This window comes from Hemiscyllium ocellatum, chromosome 31, assembly GCF_020745735.1.
Source record: "Hemiscyllium ocellatum isolate sHemOce1 chromosome 31, sHemOce1.pat.X.cur, whole genome shotgun sequence".
NCBI lineage: Eukaryota > Metazoa > Chordata > Chondrichthyes > Orectolobiformes > Hemiscylliidae > Hemiscyllium > Hemiscyllium ocellatum.
Window position 1 is genome coordinate 27,761,248 of NC_083431.1, and position 25,964 is coordinate 27,787,211.

Sequence of the window (25,964 nt, forward strand, 5' to 3'; positions counted from 1 at the left end):
TAAACCTCAGCATACTACCTGTTGCTACAGCTTATGTTGCTTGTGTTTAAGCAGTTTGTAAAGTTTTTATAAAATTAACTAATAAATTAAAAACATATATGATTACACAGAAGAGTCATGCTGCCTGGAAGTGTTCCAAAGGCACAAGGCCAATAGAGAAGCAAGCACAAGGTCTCATCTTTTGGTTTATGGTACTTCTTTAGTTAATCTATGGTACGAATAGAAATAGTACCAATAAGAGGTCAAGATTATAAATGTACAGTGGTACTTAGAAAGCAATTCTCCAAGTGTTAAGGGAGGTATTAGAACTGCAAAGGCCAGTCACAAAGACTAATTGAATGCAAATGATAGTTTGGACAAGGACTGATGGGTTTTCAACCATGAAACTCTCTCGAAGTATTCCTATGTTGTTTGGTTGATTGCCAACTGAAGAATTTAAAACAAAATGCCACTTCCTTACTTTACTACAACACATGGTTCTTTTTTTTATTCTTATACTTCCATTGTCTGATCCTCTTTGCAAAATTAAAGGTGGAGCAAGTGATCATCAATGTTAATTTGCATTACTCCAGGGTACTGATGTACTTCCTCGAGTGGTTAGTAACTGATATTAGGTCTACAATTCGGCCTCTCAACTATGCTCATTGTTTTTGGAGCTGTGCTTAGTTTATGTTCTGGTAACAGTGAGAATTCACATTATGGAGAGGTGTGGCTTTAAATCCATCTCTATCATATTATAGCAAGTTTGCCATTAATGTTCTGAAGAAGGGTCAGTGAACCCGAAAGATCAACTCTGTGTATCTCTCTCTATAGATGCTGCCAGACCTGCAGCATTTTCCAACAATTTCTATTTTTGTTGCCAATAATCTACCTTGTTCTTCTCTGCTTTTATTATTCTTTCAAATGTTATCTTCCTCTTTTAGGTTTTGACTTCAGCTTTTCTTTTTAAGTATGAGACCATTAAATGAGAATTGATACAATTTCACTATAGGGAAGAGAATGGGTTTACAGTCCAGCTGATTGCAAGATAATGCTCCCTTAGTTTCAGACTGGATAGCTGTTCAACTGCATAATTTTTTAAAATTTAAAAGAACAAAAGCAAACAAAATAGGTGAACAAACTGGTCTTGGAGACAATATGTATAATCAAATATTCAGGTCCCAAATGTAATACAGAGAAGAGACAGAAGACTGAACCCAAATGTCACAGGACTGAATTATTAGGAACAATGAGATGAGTTTGGATATTTCAAAAGTATTGTATAGACATATATTAATAAATATTGCAGATGAGTGGAATTGAGACCAATCCTCCAAGTTAAATCAAAACATAAAGACAAGGCATAAATTCAAAGTTGTGACATCTAACGTTATCAGAAAGTGATGTATCACACAAGTATTGAAAAATAGTTCTGAGAAGATACAAGTGACTTGCAAGGATTGTAGATGGATTTTGGATAAGTGACCCAAGTTCGGCTAAATGACTTATCTTATAGAACATAGAACATAGAAGGATACAGCGCAGTACAGGCCCTTCGGCCCTCGATGTTGCGCCGACCGAATCCTACCTAACCTATACTAGCCCAATAACTTCCAAATGCCTATCCAATGCCCGCTTAAATGACCATAAAGAAGGAGAGTTCACCACTGATACGGGCAGGGCATTCCATGAACTCACAACCCGCTGTGTGAAGAATCTACCCCTAACATCTGTCCTATACCTACCACCCCTTAATTTAAAGCTATGTCCCCTAGTAACACCTGACTCCATTAGCGGTAAAAGGTTCTTAGTATCTACCCTATCTAAACCCCTAATCATCTTATACACTTCTATCAGATCTCCCCTAAACCTTCTCTTCTCCAATGAGAACAGCCCCAAGTGCCTCAGCCTTTCCTCATAAGATTTTCCTACCATTCCAGGCAACATCCTGGTAAACCTCCTCTGCACTCGTTCTAAAGCTTCCACATCCTTCCTATAGTATGGCGACCAAAACTGCACACAATACTCCAGATGAGGCCTCACCAGAGTCTTATACAACTGCAACATGACCTCAGGACTCCGGAACTCAATTCCTCTGCCAATAAAGCCCAGTACACCATATGCCTTCCTCACAGCACTATTTACCTGGGAGGCAACTTTCAGAGATCTGTGTACATAGACACCAAGATCCCTCTGCTCATCCACACTACCAAGTAGCCTACCATTAGCCCAGTAATCCATCATCTTGTTATTCCTACCAAAGTGAACGACTTCGCACTTAGCTACATTGAATTCCATTTGCCACATTTCCGCCCAGCTCTGCAACTTATCTATATCCCGCTGTAACCTACCACTTCCTTCCTCACTATCCACAACTCCACCGACTTTTGTGTCATCCGCAAACTTGCTTACCCAGCTTTCAAGTCCTTCCTCTAGATCATTTATAAAGATAACAAAAAGCAATGGTCCCAAAACAGATCCTTGTGGTACACCGCTAGTAACTGCGCTCCAAGATGAACATAATCCATCAACTACTACCCTCTGTCTCCTTCCAGCCAGCCAATTCCTAATCCAAATCTCTAATGTATCCTCAATGCCATACCTCCGAAGTTTTAGCATTAGCCTACCATGGGGAACCTTATCGAACGCCTTACTAAAATCCATATACACAACATCTACTGCTTTACCCTCATCCACTTCCTTAGTCACCTTCTCAAAGAACTCAATAAGGTTTGTGAGGCACGACCTGCCCTTCACAAAACCATGCTGGCTATCCCTGATCACGTTATTCCTACCCAGATGTTCATAAATCTTATCCCTTACCATTCTCTCTAAGACTTTGCCCACCACTGAAGTCAGACTCACTGGCCTATAGTTACTAGGGCTATCCCTACTCCCTTTCTTGAACAATGGGACCACATTCGCTATCCTCCAGTCCTCTGGTACTATTCCCGTTGACAATGACGACATAAAAATCCAGGCCAATGGCTCTGCTATCTCCTCCCTAGCTTCCCATAGGATCCTGGGGTAAATGCCATCAGGCTCAGGAGACTTATCTATATTCATCCTTTCCAATATTCCCAAAACCTCTTCCCTGCATATTTCCAGGGCATCCATTCTAATTATTTGTGATTCCATATTCACATCAGCAACAGTGTCCTGTTCCTGAGTGAATACTGATGAAAAGTACTGATTTAATGTCTCTCCGATCTCCTCCGCCTCCACACACAACTTCCCACTACTATCCTTGACTGGACCGATACCTACCCTAGTCATCCTTTTATTCTTGACATACCTATAGAAAGCCTTTGGGTTTTCCCTAATCCTACCAGCTAAAGACTTTTCATGTCCCCTTCTCGCTTCTCTTAGCTCCCTCTTTAGCTCCTTCCTGGCTACCTTATAACTCTCAATCGCCCCTACTGAACCTTCACGCCTCATCTTTACATATGCCGCCTTCTTCCCTTTCACAAGGGACTCCAATTCCTTACTAAACCACGGCTGCCTCACAAGGCCCTTTACACCATGCCTGACTGGTACATACCTATCGAGGACACGCAGTAGCTGCTCCTTGAACAATCCCCACATCTCATTAGTGTTCTTCTCTTGAAGCCTGTTTTTCCAATCCACACAACCTAAGTCATGCCTCACTGCATCATAATTTCCCTGCCCCCAGCTATAGCTCTTGCCCTGCGGCGCACGATTATCCCTCTCCATCACTAAAATAAAAGTCACCGAGTTGTGGTCACTGTCCCCGAAGTGCTCACCTACCTCCAAGTCTAACACCTGGCCTGGTTCATTACCTAGAACCAAATCCAATATAGCCTCCCCTCTTGTTGGCCTGTCGACATATTGTGTCAGGAAACCCTCCTGCACACATTGTACAAACACCGACCCATCTAATGAACTCGAGCTATAGCTCTCCCAGTCAATATCTGGGAAGTTAAAGTCCCCCATAACAACCACCCTGCTACCTTCACTCTTTTCCTGAATCATCCTCGCAATATTATCCTCTACTTCTCTAGGACTATTAGGAGGCCTGTAGAAAACACCTAACAGGGTGACCTCACCTTCCCTATTTCTAACCTCAGCCCAAACTACCTCAGATGGCAAGTCCTCTTCCATCGTCCATTCCACTGCTGTGATACTGTCTTTGACAAGTAATGCCACGCCTCCCCCTTTTTTACCCCCATGTCTGATCCTACTAAAACATTTGAACCCTGGAACGTGCAACAGCCATTCTTGTCCCTGTTCTACCCACGTCTCTGTAATGGCCACAACATCGAAGTCCCAGGTACCAACCCACGCTGCAAGTTCACCTACCTTATTCCTTATACTTCTGGCATTGAAGTATACACACTTCAATCCACCTTTCTGGTTACAGGCACCCTCCTTAGAGATCGCTGCATTATTCCTAACCTCCCTACACTCAAGGTCCTGTACCCTAAAGCTACAGTCCTGGTTCCCATGCCCCCGCGGAGTTAGTTTAAACCCTCCCAAAGAGCACTAGCAAACCTCCCCCCAAGGATACTGGTGCCCCTCAGGTTCAGGTGTAGCCCATCCTTTTTATAGAGGTCCCACCTTCCCCAGAAAGGACCCCAGTTGTCCAGAAACCGGAATCCCTCCCTCCTGCACCATCCCTGTAGCCACGCATTTAACTGCTCTCTCTCCCTATTCCTCGACTCTCTATCACGTGGCACGGGTAACAAACCAGAGACTACAACTCTGCTTGTTCTAAATGACCTACATAAAGTAAACCAGTCACGTTATCCAGAAGCAACTCCTTAACTTCAGACAATACTTCTTCATTATCATTATTACAAATCTTTTTTTTTCGACATTGTTCAAATTTATATGGTGCAGTGGCAGTGGTCAATAAGGACTCCAAGACTTTTGCGCATCCCTGATTTGTTTTCAAAGAAGCTAAACAATTTTGTCATGAGTTAAAATTTGATACATCAGAAGTGGGGAACCACAACTGAAAGATGACGGCTACCGAGTATGTAACCTACTAGCCTCATCGAAAACAAAGCAAAATCAATGAAGAGTTGCACCTCAACTCTAAAGAATGGGATTTCAATCAAGAGATAATTGATTACATTATTTTCTTATAAATGAAATATTGTTATTTGTAAAATTGACTAAGCAGTGGCAGTAATAGGGTTGTGATGCAAGAGGAAGGCTGAAATTTTACAAACTAACAACATGCTAAGTCAATTGTTGAAGTTTATTATGCGCAAAAACAAAGGATAGTAGAATAAGGATTAAAAAGTGGACCAGGATCATGTCATCATTCCTTTTTCACAAAAAGTGATTGGTATTTCATGCTGACAGCTTGATAGTTGAGAGTGCTGAGAATATATCAACATTTACTTCATATCTTGTCTTTTTATCTAATCAGAAACTTTGTTACACACAACCAAGCATCTAAAAACCTTGAAATTCATTGTTTAGATTACTTACAGTGTGGAAACAGGCCCTTCGGTCCAACAAGTCCACACCGATCCGCCGAAGCGCAACCCACTCGTACCCCTACATTTACCCCTTATCTAACATTACGGGCAATTTAGCATGGCCAATTCACCTGTCCTGTACATCTTTGGACTGTGGGAGGAAACCGGAGCACCCGGAGGAAACCCACACAGACACGGGGAGAACGTGCAAACTCCACACAGTCAGTCGCCTGAGGCGGGAATTTATATGGTTGATGGCAAACTGAAGAGAAAACTGTTGATAGAAAAAAAGAGAATATAGCAACTCATGCATTCCACCTTCCTATTCCCACAATGATCATCTGCCCTACCTGTGACATAAAGGTCAAGCACTTGACTCTTTTGCATCTGAACTAATTTCTGGTCTGAAAGTAAGTCATCTTGTAACTTGAGGAACTGCCCAAAGAGAAGGAAGAAATATTGTCTGGAACACCATGGGAAATGCACTGCTCCTGAAGAGCCATGTGTGATTTTATGCCTATTTGAAAAGAGCCTTAGTTGAAAGTCTCATTCAAAAGACAACACCTACAAAACAGCACTCCCTCAGAACTGCATCATGAAGTCCTTGGGACTTGAGCACATAACCTTCTGACTAAGAATTGCTATCAAATAATTCTGAACAAATTTTAGTAAGCAATGTTACATATGCCTACCAACTGACACACAACTCATGAAACTAAAGGGCCCTTCTTGGGTAATGTGTTGCATGGTGTTTTGTTTGTTGTTTTCCCTCTAGCATGTAATTGACTGCTAAAGAAATTTTACTTGACAACCTTATTCACTGAAAAGTCTCAATAAGTGGACTGTTCTTTTATGAAACAAGACTTCCTGGTGTCCAGTTTGTATTTTTGAAATTTCAAATAGGTCCTCTCTAACAGACTTTTTAGCTCAAAGCCTGGTGCTGTCACAATCCTCCATTACAAAGCAAAATTTTGTATCATCTATGAATTCTTAATTCATACAGCACAGAACAGACCCTTCCATCCAACCAGTCTATGCCAAACATAATCCCAAACTAAACTAGTCCCACCTGCCTGCTTGGCCTATATCCTTCCAAACATGTCTTATTCATGTACTTCTCTAAAATGTCTTTTAAGCATTATAACTGTATCCATGTCCACCATTTCCTCTGAAAGTTCATTCCATACACGAATCACGAAAAAAAATGCAGTCTGTTTTAAATCATTCTCCTCTCACCTTAAAAGTGTGTCCCCTAGTCTTGAAATCCCCCAAGACACCTGCTATTTGCCTTATCCATGTCTTTCTTGACACATAGAAACCTATATAAAGCAACCTCTCAATCAACTACACTCCAGTGAAAATAGTCTCAGCCTATCCAGTCTCTCCATTATACCCCCTTTCCCAGCAACATCCTAGTAAATCTCTTCCCAACTCTCTCCAGTTTAATAATATCTTTCCTATAAACAGGGATACCAGGAGTGCACAAAATACTCCAGAACAGGCTTCAACATGTCATCCTAACTTCTCTACTCAAAGGTCTGAGCAATGAACACAAGCTTGCTAAATGCCTTTTTAACCAATCTAATGTGATGCAAACTTCAAAGAATTGTCTTATTGAGTAAAAATACATTATACAAATTTTAAATTGAATTCCATGTTCATTATTGATTATTTCTCGTCGATATACCACTTTAATTACTCTTAACATGTGTAAGGCTGCTTATTAAATAAACTGTTTGACATATTTTCATCTTCAATAAGAATATTAATTTTGGCTGCTCATTAGACGAACTCTTTGAAATGTTTGCTTCTTTGATATATATCTATAAACTTTAAACTGCCCGCGTCAGATTATGCAATTTTCTGTTCAGTTTATTAAAAATCTGTGATGTCACATAATACTACGGCACAAAAAGAGATCATTCAGCCCACTGTATCGGTGTTGGCACAAGAAGAACGAGCTATTGGACCCTTCCATGTTCTGTCCCTGCAGGTCTGCAAGTACAGTACTGTACATTCTCAATAAGACTTTACCCGAATTCCTTTGCAAAGTTACTGGGTGAATCTGCTTCCACCACTCTTCCATTTCCAAATTACTAAGTTGAAATGGCTGTTTGTGTATGTGGAAAAAGATATTCTCATCTTGCGTTCTTTTCGTCCACCATCTGACATCATACTCATGAAATTAAAACTGGAACAAATAAAAAGTAAAGTTGTCCTTCCAAGAGTAACTAGCCAACTTGGAGAGAAGCGCAACACCTGACGATGGCAGCTCCTTTTGCAATATGGCCGCAAGTCAGCGCTTTGGGGAAAGAGTGGAAGCGGAGGAGGAGAGAAGGTGGAGGTACGCATGCGCCCCCCTCGCTCGGTGGTATCGCCGTTGTTGCCGGCGCCCACGTGACTTCACGCGCTGGTCATGTGACTCAGCATGGAGGTTGTGGACAATCCTGAGGCCGGGCTTTGACGGAGGGAGAAAAGTAGAGACTGAAGGAAGAAAACAAAGTGAGAGAAGGGAGATCAGCACTTACAATAATAACACTGAGATGAGGGGAATATGGGCGCTAAGGAGTCAAGGATAGGTTTTCTGTCTTACGATGAAGCGGCGAAACGAGGTGAGGTCTCACGATGTTTGGGTTTGTTTTTTGTATTTTTTTAAAAAATTGAAATAATATTTGAAAGCCGGCGGTTATGTTTTCGGTTTGCCCCTTAATGGTGCAGTTCCTTTAAAATAGCATTTCACCACCATGACAGGGATGCTGTCTATGCGCGTCAATAAAGACACGGAAACTCCGTTCTTTTGGGGCGGGGGTGGACTTTATATAGACGACACTGATTTGCTGTTATTTTTTGAAATCCAGCTTTATAAATGCCTGAATCCGCTGTAAGGGCGAAAGTGGGAAGGTGTCGGTATTTATTTGTCGTGCTTTTCAGGATCTATTTTAAAAGATATTTTAAAGATGTATGTACACCAGACTAAAGGGTGGGTCTGTGTTGATCAGGAGTTTCGATCCCTGGTTTGCTTGAAATTGAGAGAAATCTATTTTGAATCGCTGTATTCGAGGGCTAACGATGTCTTTGTGTTGCCTGAATTTTCTGAATCTCTGGATTTTAGGATGTTTTCATAACCCAAGAGATTTCTTAGCCATTCGCGGGTAAGGGTAATTTTCAGTGTAGTACTGCGTAACTACGATTGGGGGTATTTTTTGTGAATTTTGAAATATAGCAGGAATGAATTCACATAAGACCTCTTTTAAAAACGTTCCTAACACAACAATTTGCTCTTGCGTGTTTCTCGAGCCTAAATGATGATAGTAATACGATTGAAGCAAACAGAATATAACCTATTTTTTACGACGAAATTTCAGAGTAACATATAGCGGGCACAACAGCCCAGGGTGACGCAGACTTGTGGACACCAGTGAGTTCTGCAGCAAACTGTCACTTCTCGATGGATTCTGCTTTCATGTGTTTCGCTGTTCACATAACTCCTTAATACATAGGAAACTGGAATATCTATTCCCTGTTCATAAGAAGGCAAAATATGCTGTGTAATTAAATATGTGATTATCAAGTGTGTTTTCAACAAGTAAGATCAAGTAACCTGGTTCGAAAACTGAGCGAACACGCATGGTTAAAATTTTTAAAGAGCAAACGGTTATTGCTCTTTTTCCGGCCGTCTTAACATGCGCATGAGGCTTATGACTTAGCGCACGTTTGAGTTAAATAGTTTCGTTTTAGGATGGGATGTTATTCCAACTCAGGAAGTAGCTTACTTTTAAAACGTTGATTTCGAACAAAATCGTGACGTGTTGTAAAGCTCCATAATAAAATTTTAGTTGTGATGATTATAAATCAACATCTCTTTCCCGTTCTGTTTTCAAAAGCTACAAAATTAGTTTTGTGTATGAAAGCTATAACATACCTGAGATTTAGCTATTGTTCTGTTTGCTTTGTAACTTAACGTTCAAATGTGTTGTGGTACTTTAATGCCCCTCTGTGAGTTCTCTATTTTGGTATATTGTCCTTGGTATGATCAGTCTTTCTGCTTACTAGCAGTTTGTTCTCTAATACTTTTGAATTGGCTTCCTGTAATTGACCTACAGTGAAGTTATATTACTATTTTCCAATGTTTATGAACTGATGTTGTTGCCTTGGAGGAAAGTGGATACATTATTTTCCAATGTTATTCTGCAGATAAAAATAAACATGCAAATTATTCAGGTTTTGCAGTGTTTTTAGGAAATATATTGTGCTCATATGAGGAGATAATTTGTTAAAAAATGCACATCGATTATATCAGTTTTAAAAAGTGATTAATGATCAATTTTGATAGTTCAGTTGTTGGGGCCTTCACTCTTTACTGGTTTTCCCCTGCAGGGAATTTGCCCAGCATTTAAAAGAAGTCTGGTAATTTGGCAAGTATATATGAGATGAAGCAGGGAATGTGCTCTACTATATCTTTAGGTTTAAGTACTGGAATCGTGCTCCTTAACAAAGACATTTTAGCAGATACCTCGCATGCTTTTAATATATACCAACTTTGCTTAATATCACAACATATGACTGAAATATTAATAATGCAAGTTTTGTTTCAAACTATATAGGAAGTTTGAATCTACATTGCCCATGCTCTGGAATTGTAGTTGATGAGGTAACATTCTGACTAGTTGGATAAGGCTATGCTGGTATAGTGTAGCTAAGTTGGAATAACAGAGATGGAAACAATGCATTAAATAGCTGTTTTCACAATCTCAACACATTACACTAAGCTAAGCAATACTGTGAAGTTGTAAATCATATTGTTGTAATGTAGGTTAATATGGCATCTAATTTATACATAGCCAAAATGCTTGATTGGCGATGAAATAGATAACTAGATAATTTTTAATGATATTGATTCAGTGATTAAATATTAGTCATGATGCTGGGACAACTTCTCTTTGATTAGTGGCTTTGGAACTCATATGTTTAATGAAAAGATACATCAGTTCATCTATCCTTCAGGTAGTGTTATAGCTGGCTGAGAGTTACCATGAAGCTCTCTCTCTCTCTCTCTCTCTCTCTCTCTCTCTCTCTCTCATAAGAAAATGAATGACTACATTTTGCTTATTTTTTTTACCCTTTCCTTTCATCCTCCTCTCACCTGAAGAAATTAACTTGTTAGTCGTCAAGATGCTTCAATCCAATATACTTCATGCCTAAGTACTGAGTAGGATCATATTCTGCTGTTGACTGAGGTCTGTGCGTTTTCACAACAAAGATGTTCCTGGTTGATATCAGGATTATAAACAGTCATTTTATTTACACCTCCTTGTCCCTCATTTCAATTTCTCCAAGTTGGTACTAGTGCTGAGTTTGACTGTAGCATCCATGCTACTGCTTAGTAATTTAATTTGAACCTGAACCCTCAGAATATATAGGTGAGGTGTACAAGGGAAAGGTAGCATTTCTCTCAAATGAGCTTGCTGCATTGAGTGACTTATTTTGTTTGGATAGGCCAAACCACTTGAGAGTAGCTGTTGCCCGTAACAATTAGAGATTTGTCATTCTTGATCTGCAAAGGTAATATCGTCCACTGTCTATAATCCAGCAATCTTGAAGGCAGATCAGTACATGTAATGGAGGGTGTAAACCTTGACAAGAAAGAATGCATCGGAGTCACTTCCTACATCTGGCTGTATCTCCAGCCTACCTAGGCTCATTTTCCCACTGGATTAAGATTGGGTTGAACAAGAGACAGATTAATAATGCCCAACTCTCTTTCACTGTAATTCAATTCACGTGCAAGTGTGTTCATCATCAATCGGTCACAAGTCTTGACTTGATGCATGAGCAATTGGCAGGGAGTTGTAGCTGTGAGCTTGCACATTGCCTTTTCCAATGAAAAGTGACCAGAAGTGGATCTCAGCAGTCACTTGAACAACTGAACAGCTGTTTTCTGGACCATAGTGTTCACCTCCCTAGAATAAGGAAACATACTTTAGATGGTGAAATGGACAATATTTAATGAGCATCAAGACATCTCCGATAAACTTCCATTCTACATGTGGCTTGTAAATGATTAACGCCATAAGAGAGAAGTATGATGGAGTACTCTCTACTTGCCTGGATGCATGTAGCTCCAACAACCCCCAGAAGCCTAACCCCTTCCAGGCCAAAGCAGTCTCCTTGATTGGCACCGCATCCACAAATGTTCACTTCACCTACCAACATTGAGTAGCATCAGCATGTGCTGTCTACAAGATGCGTTGTAGCAATTCATTGAAGGATGTTAGAGAGCACATTCTACACCCATAATCATAATACTGTACAGCAGAGACCGTTTGGCCAATCAAGTCTGTACTGCCAAAAATATACAACTACCTAGACTTTACTGCACTAGACCCATAGCCTTGAATGTTATGTCACTTCAGATGCGCATTCAAGCACTTTGTAAAGATTTTGAGGTTTCCTGCTTCAAATGTCCTTCGAGGCAGTGCATTCCAGATTCACCACCCACACATCCCCTCTAAACTTCCTCTTGACTTCTTTAAATTTATGCTCTCTTGTGATTGTTTTTCAGCTAAAGGAAGCTGCTGTTTTCTATTCACCCTATCCATGCCCTTATAATGTTATACCTCCCAACCTTTATCCAGTCCTCCCCTTCTCTACTCCACAGAAAATACCCCAACCTTGTCCAATCTCTCTTCATAGCTGAAATTCTCCAACCCAAATAGCAACCTAGTGAGTCTTCTACACAAACTTCTCTAGCTGTGTTCTGTACAGCTCTAACATGACTGCCCTGCTCTTATAGTCTATGCCATGACTTAGAAAGGCAGGTATCCTATATGTCATCATAGCTATCCAGTTTATCCATCAGGCTACTTTCCGAGATCAGTGAGCAAACAGCCACAGGATCCCTCTGATCCTATGAGCTTCCTAGTGGCTTACCATTCTTTGTGTATTCCCTTGTCTTGTTTCTTCTAAATTTATTCACCATAATTCACCATTGATCTGCCCATCTTACCAATCTGTTTATATTTTCCTGTAACCTAGTACCACCTTCCTCACTGTCAACGACCTAGCCAGTCTTTGTGTCATGAGCAAACGTACCCATTGTCTCTCCCATGGTTTTGCCAACGTCATTTAGGAATATCACCACAATAAGGGATCCAACCCTGATTCCTGTGGTATGCCATTGATCAACGCACCACCCTCTGATCCCTGTTACTAAGCCAAGTTTGGATCTTGCTAAGTTACCCTGGATCCCAGGAATCTCACCTTCTTCAGTAGTTTTCAATATGGGACCTTGTCAAAGGCCTTGCTGAAATCCATATAAACTACGTGTTGCGCTACTTTCATCCAAAAACTTGGTTACCACCTCCACCTCCAGGGTGCTAGCTGAGATCTGTGGTGTTTGAAATCTGGTCAAGGAGCTTAGTGAACCCTTTCAGCTTATGTGATAACAAGGAATCATGTAAGAATGTCTGGATTGTCTACTTGTATAAGCAGGAAGGATGTTATCAATCTTGTGAAAGCATTAGAAAATCTCACCCCATTCCATCACTGGCAAATTCTTTGGTAGAAGTCTACTGAGTCACTTCATCTTGAGCAATTTTTATTTCCAGAGAGTCAGCAAGTTTTCAGAAAATGTTGAGGAGCTGCTGATAAGGTGGATGTAGTTGAACAGCTCCAGGAGGAATGGGGAGAACAGAACATGGATCTCTGTAGCATATAAAAAATGAGGTCTGCAGATGCTGGAGATCACAGCTGCAAATGTGTTGCTGGTCAAAGCACAGCAGGCCAGGCAGCATCATTCCTGAGATGCTGCCTGGCCTGCTGTGCTTTGACCAGCAACACATTTGCAGCTCTGTAGCATATAGCCTTCCAAGATGACTTGGCATTGAAATCCGATTACACGTGGATAGAGAATTTCCTAATCTGAGACTGCTTGGGGCATAGACCAAGGTTTCCATGGACAGTTGCATCCCAATTTTCTGTTTGCCAATAATTGTACACCTCTTCTGAACTAGTTGTGCAGTGTAATGTGAAGTTGTTCTCCCTTAACATGACAACTTTGGCCTCACCATCAGACAAAGAAAGCTAATGTAAGCTACAAGCCAAGATACCCCATCTCAAGGTGCAAGGATTGTTTCAGTGACCAGCATCTGATCTCAATTGCTAAGTCGTCTGAGATAGGTAAACTTAAGAGACAGTGGGCTATAATGTTCATGATGTGATAGACTGCAGAACTTGTTGTAAGCCAACTGCCGCCGCGACATTAACCGACTCAACCTGTCCATCCCTCATACCCACTCCAACCTCTCACCCTCAGAACGTGCAGCCCTCCACTCCCTCCGCTCCAATCCCAACGTCACCATCAAACCGGCAGACAAGGGAGGCGCGGTAGTAGTTTGGCGCACCGACCCCTATACCGCTGAGGCCAAACACCAGCTCGCGGACACCTCCTCTTATCGCCCCCTCGACCATGACCCCACCTCCCACCACCAAACCATCCATAACCTCATCACCTCAGGGGATCTCCCATCCACCGCCTCCAACCTCATAGTCCCACAAGCCCGCACCGCCCGTTTCTACCTCCTGCCCAAAATCCACAAACCTGAATGCCCCGGCCGACCCATTGTCTTAGCCTGCTCCTGCCCCACCGAACTCATCTCCGCATACCTCGACACGCTTCTGTCCCCTTTAGTCCAAGAGCTCCCCACCTACGTTCGGGACACCACCCACGCCCTCCACCTCCTCCAGGATTTTCGCTTCCCCGGTCCCCAACGCCTTATTTTCACGATGGACATCCAGTCCCTGTATACCTCCATCCCCCATCACGAAGGACTCAAAGCCCTCCGCTTCTTCCTTTCCCGCCGCACCAACCAGTACCCTTCCACTGACACCCTCCTTCGACTGACTGAACTGGTCCTCACGCTGAATAACTTCTCTTTTCAATCCTCCCACTTCCTCCAAACTAAAGGAGTTGCCATGGGCCCCAGCTATGCCTGTCTCTTCGTAGGATATGTGGAACAGTCCATCTTCCGCAACTACACTGGCACCACCCCCCACCTTTTCCTCCGCTACATCGATGACTGTATCGGCGCTGCCTCGTGCTCCCATGAGGAGGTTGAACAGTTCATCAACTTTACTAACACCTTCCATCCCGACCTCAAATTCACCTGGACTGTCTCAGACTCCTCCCTCCCCTTCCTAGACCTTTCCATTTCTATCTCAGGCGACCGACTCAACACAGACATCTACTATAAACCGACTGACTCCCACAGCTATCTGGACTACACCTCCTCCCACCCTGCCCCCTGTAAAAACTCCATCCCATATTCCCAATTCCTTCGTCTCCGCCGCATCTGCTCCCAGGAGGACCAGTTCCAACACCGCACAGCCCAGATGGCCTCCTTCTTCAAGGACAGCAGATTCCCCCCAAACGTGATCGACGATGCCCTCCACCGCATCTCCTCCACTTCCCACTCCTCCGCCCTTGAGCCCCGCCCCTCCAATCGCCACCAAGACAAAACCCCACTGGTTCTCACCTACCACCCCACCAACCTCCGTATACAGCGTATCATCCGCCGTCATTTCCGCCACCTCCAAACGTACCCCACCACCAGGGATATATTTCCCTCCCCTCCCCTATCAGCGTTCCGCAAAGACCACTCCCTTCGTGACTCCCTCGTCAGGTCCACACCCCCCACCAACCCAACCTCCACTCCCGGCACCTTCCCTTGCAACCGCAGGAAATGTAAAACTTGCGGCCACACCTCCTCCCTCACTTCCCTCCAAGGCCCCAAGGGATCCTTCCATATCCGCCACAAGTTCACCTGTACCTCCACACACATCATCTATTGCAACCGCTGCACCCGATGTGGCCTCCTCTACATTGGGGAGACAGGCCGCTTACTTGCAGAACGCTTCAGAGAACACCTCAGGGACGCCCGGACCAACCAACCCAACCACCCCATGGCTCAACACTTTAACTCTCCCTCCCACTCCACCGAGGACATGCAGGTCCTTGGACTCCTCCGCCGGCAAAACATAACAACACGATGGTTGGAGGAAGAACACCTCATCTTCTGCCTGGGAACCCTCCAACCACAAGGGATGAACTCGGATTTCTCCAGTTTCCTCATTTCCCCTCCCCCCACCTTGTCTCAGTCGGTTCCCTCAACTCAGCACCGCCCTCCCAACCTGCAATCTTCTTCCTAATCTCTCCGCCCCCACCCCACTCCGGCCTATCACCCTCACCTTGACCTCCTTCCACCTATCACATCTCCATCGCCCCTCCCCCAAGTCCCTCCTCCCTACCTTTTATCTTAGCCTGCCTGGCACCCTCTCCTCATTCCTGATGAAGGGCTTATGCCCGAAACGTCGAATTTCCTGTTCCTTGGATGCTGCCTGACCTGCTGTGCTTTAACCAGCAACACATTTTCAGCAGAACTTGTTGAGCAAGTTTCGACTTGACCTGAAGTTGAACATTAGTCCAGGAATGAGGAGTAAATGTGTCGACTGCATTGCATCTATTGAGCAATAATTTTATCTACTGTTCTGTGCATGTAACAGTTGGACTTTGTACCAGTGTCAAGCCAAGATATTCAAACACTTCCACATCTTCTTGCTTTGGAAGATTCTGAAGCTGATGGAAGGACAAAATACCAAACACTCAGGGGCTCCCTTGATTTGGCATGCAAAGCTTGCATACCATGTTGAGACAGTTACAACTGAATTTGACCAGTCAGGTTGCTGGATGTCTAGAATTCGCCTTGTGAAATAAACTTTGCTTGGAGAACATGGACCGAGAGTGTGTTCTTGCATTAGTCATAGGAAGCAATGCAAGGACACAAAGAAAGCTCCACTTAGGAGTTTTGATATTGTCTTGATGTCCTGTGAGAATCTCTGCCATGATCATTGCACAAATAAATAAAATGGTGTGGCCTTCATTAAATGCACGAGTGTAACTGAGGCAGAAAACACAATGAGAGGATAACCTGATGCAAAACATAATCAATCTCCTGTGCTATTCATCTTATTTTAGCAGAAATACTTTAGTGGTTATCTATGTACCTACTGAAACCGTACAAAACTTCAATGATGAATGTGGTCAAGTTTATTTTGAAGGAGACAAAAATAGGAGAGAATTGTGCTGTTTTGTTTATCCAATGAGTCATCAAAAGAATAGTATCAGTTTAGAAACTAAACATTAGTTACCTACTGTGTATACTTTAACACGATGTGGATAGCTTTGCAAAATAAACCCTCTCTCAGAAAGTCCAAAATTGCAGGAAAAACTGAGCAGGTCTAGCATCATCTGTAACATATTTAAAGTATCAATATTCCTCTGAGGAAAATATTGACAGCTGGTGGCCAAATGTAGCATGGAAAGTTGCATTTATTTGAATTCATACTATTTTGCAAGTGATAAGAAAGGAATATGATGAATAAGTGAGTACCAATGATTGAATTGTATAAGGGAAATGAGCATAGGTTTCCATGGAACACAAACAACAACATTTGATTGAGCCAATTAGCTGTTTCTTTGCATACTTAATGTAAATTCTCTTGATTAAAAAAAGCAGTAGAGCAACTGTCTGGCTTGTCAGGCCACTTCAGAGAATGGTAATGGTGTGATCTTGACGATGAGGGTCACTTCGGTGTCCTATCTGCAACACTACTGACTTTGTTCTTCTAACATAGAGGAGCTGGGTTGATGTCGTCCATTTGTATAAGTTCCACTGTCCTGGCAACAGATGTCCTGACCTCCTTAGAAAGGTATGTCCAGTTAGAAGGAGGGAGCATTGATGCAGTGGACCTGTTGTGGGATCTGAACAAGCAAGCAGCAAGTCAAGATGAGCCCTCACCCATCATCTGCTTCAGGTTTGGATGGATCTGAGGCTATCTAATATAAATAGAGCAGCCTTGAGTGTGTGGGAGGTCAGGGTCCATGAAAGTGGACTGTAAAGGAACCCCCTGCAGAGACTCTAAAATGGAGGAGCGCCTTACTAAAGATATAAGGAGTTCAAGAGCTGCAATGTGTGTGGGGAAGCAGGCCACCTCTGCGAGGCCTGCCCAAGACTGGCAACCATGTATGCTTAGATGGCTGAGTGTGGCATCATGAGCTATGGACCCCCAAAAGACAATAAAGTACCACTCACCAGCAAGAGCACTGGAATGAGAATCACCAATGTTATGTGTTAATGAGGAAGGCGCTTTGTCACCCCTTCACCAATGGGAATGGCCTTAATCGTTTTGTTAGTGGATTCATGTTGATTATATGAGACCAGTAGAGGGACAGATCATAGAATTCCTACAGTGTGTGCAAATAGGCCATTTGGCCCAAAAAGTTCACAACAACCCTTGGAAGAGTATGTCACCCAGACCCATTCCACATCTCGATTACTCTACATTTACCACTGACTAATGCGTCTAACATACACATCCCTCAGCACGATGGGCAAGTTAGAATGGCCAGTTTACCCAACCTGCATATCTTTGAATTGTGGATGGAAACCGGAGCACCCGGAGGACACTTAAGCAGACACTGGGAGAATTGCAAACTCCACATAGCCAGTCGCCCAAGGCTGCAATTGAACCATTGTCCCTGGCTCTTTGAGGCAGCAGTGCTCCCTAATGAGCTACCATGTTGCTCATAATGCTACTATTGATCATGAATGCCCACTCGAAGGGCCTGAGTTGGTATCAGCGAAAACAGTGATAGACTGGCTAGATGAAATACTTTCCAAGTTTGGGAATTTTGAACAAGGCATGAGTGACAGTGGTCCACAGTTTGTGGCAGAAGAGTACCTGGAATGCCACATGAAGATGTGAGATCAGCTCCCTATCAACTGGGAGCAAACAGCCAGGCGGAGAGATTTGTACAAACCTTTGAAGCAAACTGTAGAAGCCTCCCAAGGGGTGGGTTTTCTGGGATGGTGAATCAACAAGTTCCTCAGCATGCACTGTAACACATTATGTATGTCACAGTATGCACTGGTATCCTTAATGTTTGCCCACCAGCTGAGAGCCATATTTGACTTGCAGCTGTAGGAGACCAGAGCGGTGGTAGAAATGTAATCAAGAGGGACAGATGGCCAGAAGAGCAGGAGCCTCAAAGTCAAAGATTTTCCAAAACTGAGGGACTGTCTTGGCTAGAAATTACACATCTGAGGAAAACTGGGTTCAAGTGACAAAAAGAACCATTGTTGTTTATGGTGGAAGGATAAACTGGTGGGGAGGAGACTTGCGGATTAACTGGCTATCACATACCCCTGTTGAGGATATGTCCCTAAAAGTCAGAAACTGATTGAACCTGTGGTGTCAACTGAGTCATGTCTCTGAGCCAGATTGCCCGTACCCAGGGAGGAAATTAGACAACGAAGTTCAATGTGAACAAATGCAAGGTCTTGCACTTTGGCAAAAAGAATACAAGCATGGACTACTTTCTAAACGGTGAGAAAATTCGTAAAGCCAAAGTACAAAGGGATCTGGGAATGCTAGTCGAGGATTCTTTAAAGGTAAACATGCAGATTGAATCCGTGATTAAGAAAGCGAATGCAATATTGTCGTTTATCTCAAGAGGATTGGAATATAAAAGTAGTGGTGTGCTACTGAGACTTTATAAAGCTCTGGTTAGGCCCCATTTGGAGTATTGTGTCCAGTTTTGGGGCCCACACTTCAGGAGAGACATACTGGCACTGGAGCGTGTCCAGCGGAAATTCACACGGATGATCCCTGGAATGGTAGGTCTAACATACGAGGAACGGCTGAGGATCCTGGGATTGTATTCATTGGAGCTTAGAAGATTAAGGGGAGATCTAATAGAAACTTACAAGATGATACATGGCTTGGAAAGGGTAGGCGCTAAGAAATTGTTTCCGTTTCCCCCGGGGAGACTAGGATCCGTGGGCACAGCCTTAAAATTAGAGGGGGTCAATTCAGAACAGAAATGCAGAGACATTTCTTCAGCCAGAGAGTGGTGGGCCTGTGGAATTCATTGCCCATAACCAGGGAAGAAATTAGATGACGAAGTTCGATGTGAGCAAATGCGAGGTCATGCACTTTGGGGAAAAAAGAATACAAGCATGGATTACTTGCTAAACAATGAGAAAATTCATAAAGCCAAAGTACAAAGGGATCTTGGAGTGCTAGTCGAGGATTCTCTAAAGGTAAACATGGAGGTTGAATCCGTGAATGCGGAGTGCAGTGGAGGCAGTTGAGTGTGTGTCAGGTGACTTTGAGCAGGAGCTTCGGGTCAGTCTAGGTCTTAATCGAGCAGTAAAGCTGTGTAATAAATTGTTCCTGGTTCAGGTGCTACAGGCCTCATGGTACCCCTGTTGCACTTGTATCTTCTTTAGAACTTGCAGGGATTGAAAACAATCATCCTGGACACGAAGGTCCTTCCTATTGGAAGGATGTTGTGAAACTTGACAGTGTTCAGAAAAGATTTACAAGGATGTTGCTAGGGTTGGAGGATTTGAGCTGTAGGGAGAGGCTGAATAGACTGGGGCTATTTTTCCTGGAGCATCACAGGCTGAGGGTGACATTATAGAGGTTTATAAAATCATGAGGGACATGGATAGGATAAATAGACAAAGTCCTTTCCCTGGGATGGGGGAGTCCAGAACTAGCAGGCTTAGGTTTAGTGTGGAACAGCTTTTTCATGCAGCGGGTGGTGCATGTGTGGATTGAGCTACTAGAGAAAGTGGTGGAGACTGGTACAATCACAGCATTTAAAAAGCATCTGGATGGATATATGAAGATGAACAGTTTAGAGTAGTATGGGCCCACTGCTGGCGAATGGGACTAGATTAGGTTCGGATATCTGGTTGGCAAGAATGAGTTGGTCCGAAGGGTCTGTTTCTGTGCTGTGCATTTCTATGACTGTAAACATAACCCAAAATGAGAAAAAGGCTGTCGAGGAGAGAAAGGAGGCCAGTACAGTGGATCAACAGTTGACCACTCCTCCATTGACTTGGCAGTTGAGTGGAGGTTGAGGAGGCAGCGAAGGAGTCAGGAGAGTGGATGATGGGGTGAGGAATAGCCTGAAAAGAAAACCATATGGGTTCCCCCATTATCCAACAATGAAAGAAAAAAAGAGGCATCTGCATGAAGGACGCACTGGCAGCTCATATAATGTGTGGAGGGATGGCCACAGACAAAAGAGACACGCACTAAAGGGGAGAAGAAAACAAGCTCCTCCAGCCCAGAAATGCTGGACATCATGAGGGGCCAAATTACACCCATACTCCAGTTGTCTGGAACCAAAGGTTCCCCTGCACCATACGGGGAGCAGTGAACAAGGAGCAAAGTACAGCAGCAGCTTTGCCAGATTTGGAACTGAACCTTCCCTGTTTCATCCTCTCCCTGATGACACCTGAGCAGTCAAGTGCACCAGGGAGGAACAGGACAGCTACCTCAACCCTGTGAGAATGCAACATATCATAGGGAGGCAGGAGCTCACTCAGTGAGAATAAGTTGGAGAACTCGTGGACGTTTTGATTATCTTAAATGGTTTTGAAAATGATTGGTATTCATGTTTGTGGCTTTAAAACCCCTTCACTATGTGTTTCCACATTTGCTTACCTGACCAACATTGAAGTGGAGCTTCTGTTGCTGCAGGCTTTATGATACTCCATCTCAGCAGCTACGGGAAGTGGTCAAATTTGTGGGCTCATTGGTCTTTGATTTAGTCAGGTAGCCATGATCGCTGTTTCTCCAGCCTGGATATGCTGTGATGAGGAGGCACTTGCACTACCAGCAAAGTTAAGGATTGGTAAGAGGGTGCCTCCTAGTAGATATCATGCACAGAAATACTCCCTTGAGACAGACTGACATGTGCATCTCAGTGGTTAAGAGTGAGCCATCCTTCACCTCCCACTGCTGCTGGTGATGTCCAGGTCAGCCATTCTAGCTGGAGAGTTCAAATGTGTCATTGCAGTTGGACGATCCAGAGGCTGATACACCCTTCCATAGACACTAAGCTGCATGACATCATCACACATCCAGGTGAAACACCATGTAGGTAGACCTGATCGTGGCCACACAGGTCTATCTGATCAAGGATAGGTTTCAAAATTGTGTCCCGAGCATTCTCTGCCAAATCTACTAACTCCAAGCTTCTCTGACCACCAACAACTTGGTGACTGCCAACTACAAGATGATAGGTGGGCCAGCAAAGGAACATGAAAGTTGACCATGAAGGAATTGATGCCAGAAGTTGTTGAGAAACTCAGAAGGGGTTGCATAGGTTGGAGACTTCAAGTCCTTCTGAATCTTCAGCAGTTTAGTGGGAAATGGGAGAACGTCAAGAGGTTCTTCATTCTCAAAAGTGTTAAGAAGGCAAGAGAAAAACAGGGAAAAGTGTTGAAACTCCAAATAAACATGTGGAACCTACTGCAGATGGTGGTGGTGGATGTCATGAGGATCTCTTTGAGGTGACAAGCCAGCAAGCTTCAGTTCCTCTCTGAGGCATCTAAGATGATCTTCCAGACAAAGTTTGAATCATGGAGGAGGACATGTCTTCTTCCAGAAGGTGCACAAGGAGAGACCTGTGATCAACAGCCTGAAGGATCAGTGACAACATCTCATTCTGACATCCTGAGGATTAGCAATTCATTTTATGCCATACTGTATTACATGAAGCTGTGTCTCCCAGTCATTCCTGTCCTCTGTGAGAGCATGCACGAGAGGCTAGTCAAGCTGTTATCTCTGAGTTGACCAAAGCTCTTGAGTCCCATGAAAATAATAAAACGCGCAGAAGCAACAGCTTACCAGGTGAGGTGTATTCAGCTCTGTGGGACTTTGACCACGACCTGCTGGAGGTGTGCAGTAATATGCTTCAGGCAGGTAGTATAGTATGAATCCATGACACAAGATATCAACACCCTCCCCGACAAATGGAAGGGGATAGGGAGTAAACCAAATTGGCGACCAATTTTGTCGCTGAATGTAGCTTATAAAATCCTGTCTGAGATCATCACAACTGGGTCAGGTCTGCTCTGGAATTGGTGCTAGGCCCCAACTGAACCTGTGTTGTACCAGGCAAGATGAATCCTGAGAGCCTCGTGCTCCTTCAGGATATGATTGCTAAAAATGCAGAACAGAGATTGGCAACCTCCCTCATCAGCCTGGAGCAGGAGAAGGGACATTTAGCAGCAGGATTGTACACCTATATAAGGGATGTGCATTCCAAAAAAAAATGGAATTTCGTGAGAAAGTCTGCATTTAGATCCACTTGCTGTACGCCAACATCAGTAGTGCAGTCTCAGTGAATGGGTGGGATTCCGAAAGCTTCCCAGTCAGATCTGGAGTCAAGCAGGACTGCCCACTCTCCTCTTCCTTGTTTGTGAGTTATAGAGAGCCTTTCACCAGATTCATTAGGAAGAGTGCAAGCCTGAGAGGGGTGACTGTTCCAGATAGTGGAAGCTTGCAGGTCCAAGCTTCCCTATACAGGGCTGACATAACTGTTACCTGTTCTGATTTGCTATCAGTGTGCAGATTCATGAGCAAATGACCAGTTCAAAATGGCTTCAGGAGCCAAGGTAATTCGAGGCAAGGTTGTGTTTCTTGAGAACTGGGCTGACTGATCCTTTTGCATCAGATCTGAAGGTGCTGCATGTATGTTTGAGGGGCTGGAGTGTGTGCCAAAACTTGGGAGAGGCTTATCACCAAGATGAGGCAGAAGTGGGCAGGTGGGAGCACAACTCCCTCTCGATTGCAGGTACAAATCTGGTCATCAGGTGTGAGGTACTTGAGGTATTTTAAGCGGTGCAGGTCTGTCTTTTCACCATTGCAGTCTCCTGAGCCATCTTCCACTTAATTTGGAGATCTGCAGTGGCGCAATGTATGAAGCTTGGGATAAGGGGAGGATGAATGTACCGAACAGTAGCTTCATCCTGATGGCTGCCATTCTATGTGTCATATTTGGGGGGGTGGGAGGCGGGGTGGAATTAGTGTGGATATGATGGTGGAGAGTCTGTTATACCATCTCTTTTGTAATGTGCTGATGCAAAGACTGTGGAGAGAGATGAAGTTGTTTTTTGTTGAGGTTCATCCCAAGTAGCTTTGTGATGCAGGATTGTGTATGACATTGCCTGTTGTCCAGGGCGCACACCAAGACCAACACTGACTGAGCTTGCACGACCAGCTTCGTGAAAGAATCTCTGGTCTGTCTGAAATTGTTGGTCATCTGGTACAGACTGGCGTATTCCAGCATCCATTACTATGTGCTGAGAGTCGCACAAAAGCTTGTGGCAGCTGCAACCAATGCACAGTGGATAAAGGCATCGACTCCTCTGTTATTAGCCCTTTTTGCCTCTGTTAATGTATGAGTCAGAAATACCTTTTGGTTTTTGCAACTGAAGGGAATGTCAAATTCCAGTGTTGTATTTTTTTTAATGCATGGACAATACAAAACTGCTTTAGTACCTATACATAAAGAATTTTGATGAATAAAGTAAATTTAACAATTTTTTAAAAAGCCCTAATAAGGACAGCAAGTTTTCATCTGTGAAGAACACTTGAAACTAGTAACATTTGTAAACAATTAAATAACTTTTTAAGTCACTTCTTAAACTGTCAATCTTTATATTTCTAAATTTTTAAATACCAGATTCAACTTCTCAGTCTGCTGTGCCAGTATCTGACTTGTTCTCTGGATTACTAACCCAGATCTCTGGATTACTTGTCCAATAACATAGGAGAACGCTTTGTGCCCCAGATATTTGTAGCTAGTGTAATTTAAAATACATGTTACTGTTTTCAAAACATTCTTCATTCCGAAAACACTTTGGTGACTATGGAAAAAAATTTTTGAACTCTGTATTCAAAAGATTTTTTGTACATAACTTAGTGTTTGTCTTTATCTGTAACATTTTAGTGACATAACACATTTAGTATTTTCATTTTAGTCTGCCAATGTTTTCCATACAAAAGTTTCAAAGCTTTAGGCTTTGTTTGAATAAATAGAAAGGGAGTAACTGAAGAAGTGGAGAAATTAATCTTTGTACCAATGTTATAAATGACTATAATATGTATTGGAATGGAGGATAGTTGGAAAAGGACCAATAGACTGGAAACAAACATTCCAACCCCATGGATTAGGTTAACAAGCTGTCTTTCTACTTCAATCAAAATGTAATGTTCTGTGCTGCTCTACTACAGACAATATGGTTAATTCTCGTTATTGATTTGAAGTGGAAGTCTGAAGGTTTGAACATGGACATTTTTTTTAAAGAATTCTCATTTGATATTGGAAATACATTTTCAATAAGACATGCAACTGACAGAAGATGGCCTTATAACAAACAATAGGCTATTATAATGTAGTTTAGAGAAGAAATTGTTTACTTGGGTTCCCAGTATAATTTTGACTAAACCTAGTTTAAACTCCATGCTTGTACATCTGTTTTCCAAGGTGCAGCAAGCACATCACAGTTTTAATAATCGTTTTTTGGCATTTGTGTTGTTACTGTGGTGTTGGCTGAGATTTAGCATTTTAATTAGCTGAAGCTGAGGCAGGGAAATGTAATTTTAAATGCTGCAAAAATAGCTCTTTCTCGAGTTCTTGTAATTTGTCTTTTGCATTAGGATATTTTGGATGTGGTAAAATTGCAATATATTGATGAGATGATTTCTAGTGTTTTTAATAACCTTTCACATTCACCTGTGCATTACAAATTTACTTTGATTTTTACTGATAGGAAGATGTTTCAAAGAGTTGCTGTGAATCATTTGTCAATGCAATACTGAATGGGCAATTATGTCAGTGAATTGTACATTTAAGTAGTGGAAAGAACGTTTGTATTCCATTTACTGAAAATGCTGTTGTGAAACTTCAGTCACGTTACACTAATTTCATGCAGTAACTGAAGTTTAGTGTTTTGAATTTATTTTGCACTATATATTTAGCTAATGCGTTTCTGGCGTTTGAGTTATTGATCTTAGTTTTTTGTGTCTGAAGTTGATAATTAACTTGGAAGTATTTCTGCAGCCATGGTTCTGTAATTTAAAGCAGTTTTTGGGCCTGGCTTCAAAATGAATTAAGTTTTATGAAGCACTAATACATTTTTTTTCATCTTAGATTGTTTTGTGATCCAGCTAAGTAAATAAATAATGGGGCCTCAGATTTGCTGGAGGCCTAAACTTATTTTTTGAGTTTATGGGGAATACTCATTGCTTAGAGAGTTATTTTCTTTAGGTTTAACATTGAGTTTGAACAGTCCAGTGAAATACTTGGACAAAAATGCCTGTTAAGAGCAATACTCGTGAGGAGAGAAGGATACATAATGAGCTAGGTGACCTTAGGGTTAAGAGGGTATTAGTCCTAGACCAGACGTACTGGGATAAAATTGTGAAGTAGTCAGTAATGTTGTGTACGTTTGAACAGGTGTGGGATGGATTTTAGAAGAAGCCAACTGCAGTTTCAGTCCATACAGTGAAGTCATTTCACAAAGTGCTTAAACCTACTGAGGTATTAGGTACAGATACTGAGTATTGTATGTGTGCTTTTGCATACTTTACTCGTGCAGTGTTTTGGGTTTT

At 42.6% G+C, this 25,964-nt stretch overlaps 2 protein-coding genes across 4 annotated transcripts in view; one reads left to right on the forward strand and one right to left on the reverse strand.

Annotated features, from left to right (window-relative positions):
• The window catches only part of si:ch1073-145m9.1 (uncharacterized), a 158,481-nt gene extending 150,782 nt beyond the window's left edge, over positions 1-7,699 (reverse strand). For all 3 annotated transcript variants that reach the window (XM_060848115.1, XM_060848113.1, XM_060848114.1), the window contains exon 1: positions 7,464-7,699. The gene's annotated coding sequence lies outside the window, so the exon portion shown is untranslated. The remainder of the gene's footprint in view (positions 1-7,463) is intronic.
• A 152-nt stretch (positions 7,700-7,851) lies between these two features.
• usp32 (ubiquitin specific peptidase 32) overlaps positions 7,852-25,964 on the forward strand; it is a 199,429-nt gene continuing 181,316 nt past the window's right edge. The window contains exon 1 of the mRNA XM_060847945.1: positions 7,852-8,041. Coding sequence (XP_060703928.1) covers positions 7,984-8,041 — 58 coding nt within the window. The 5' untranslated portion in view covers positions 7,852-7,983. The remainder of the gene's footprint in view (positions 8,042-25,964) is intronic.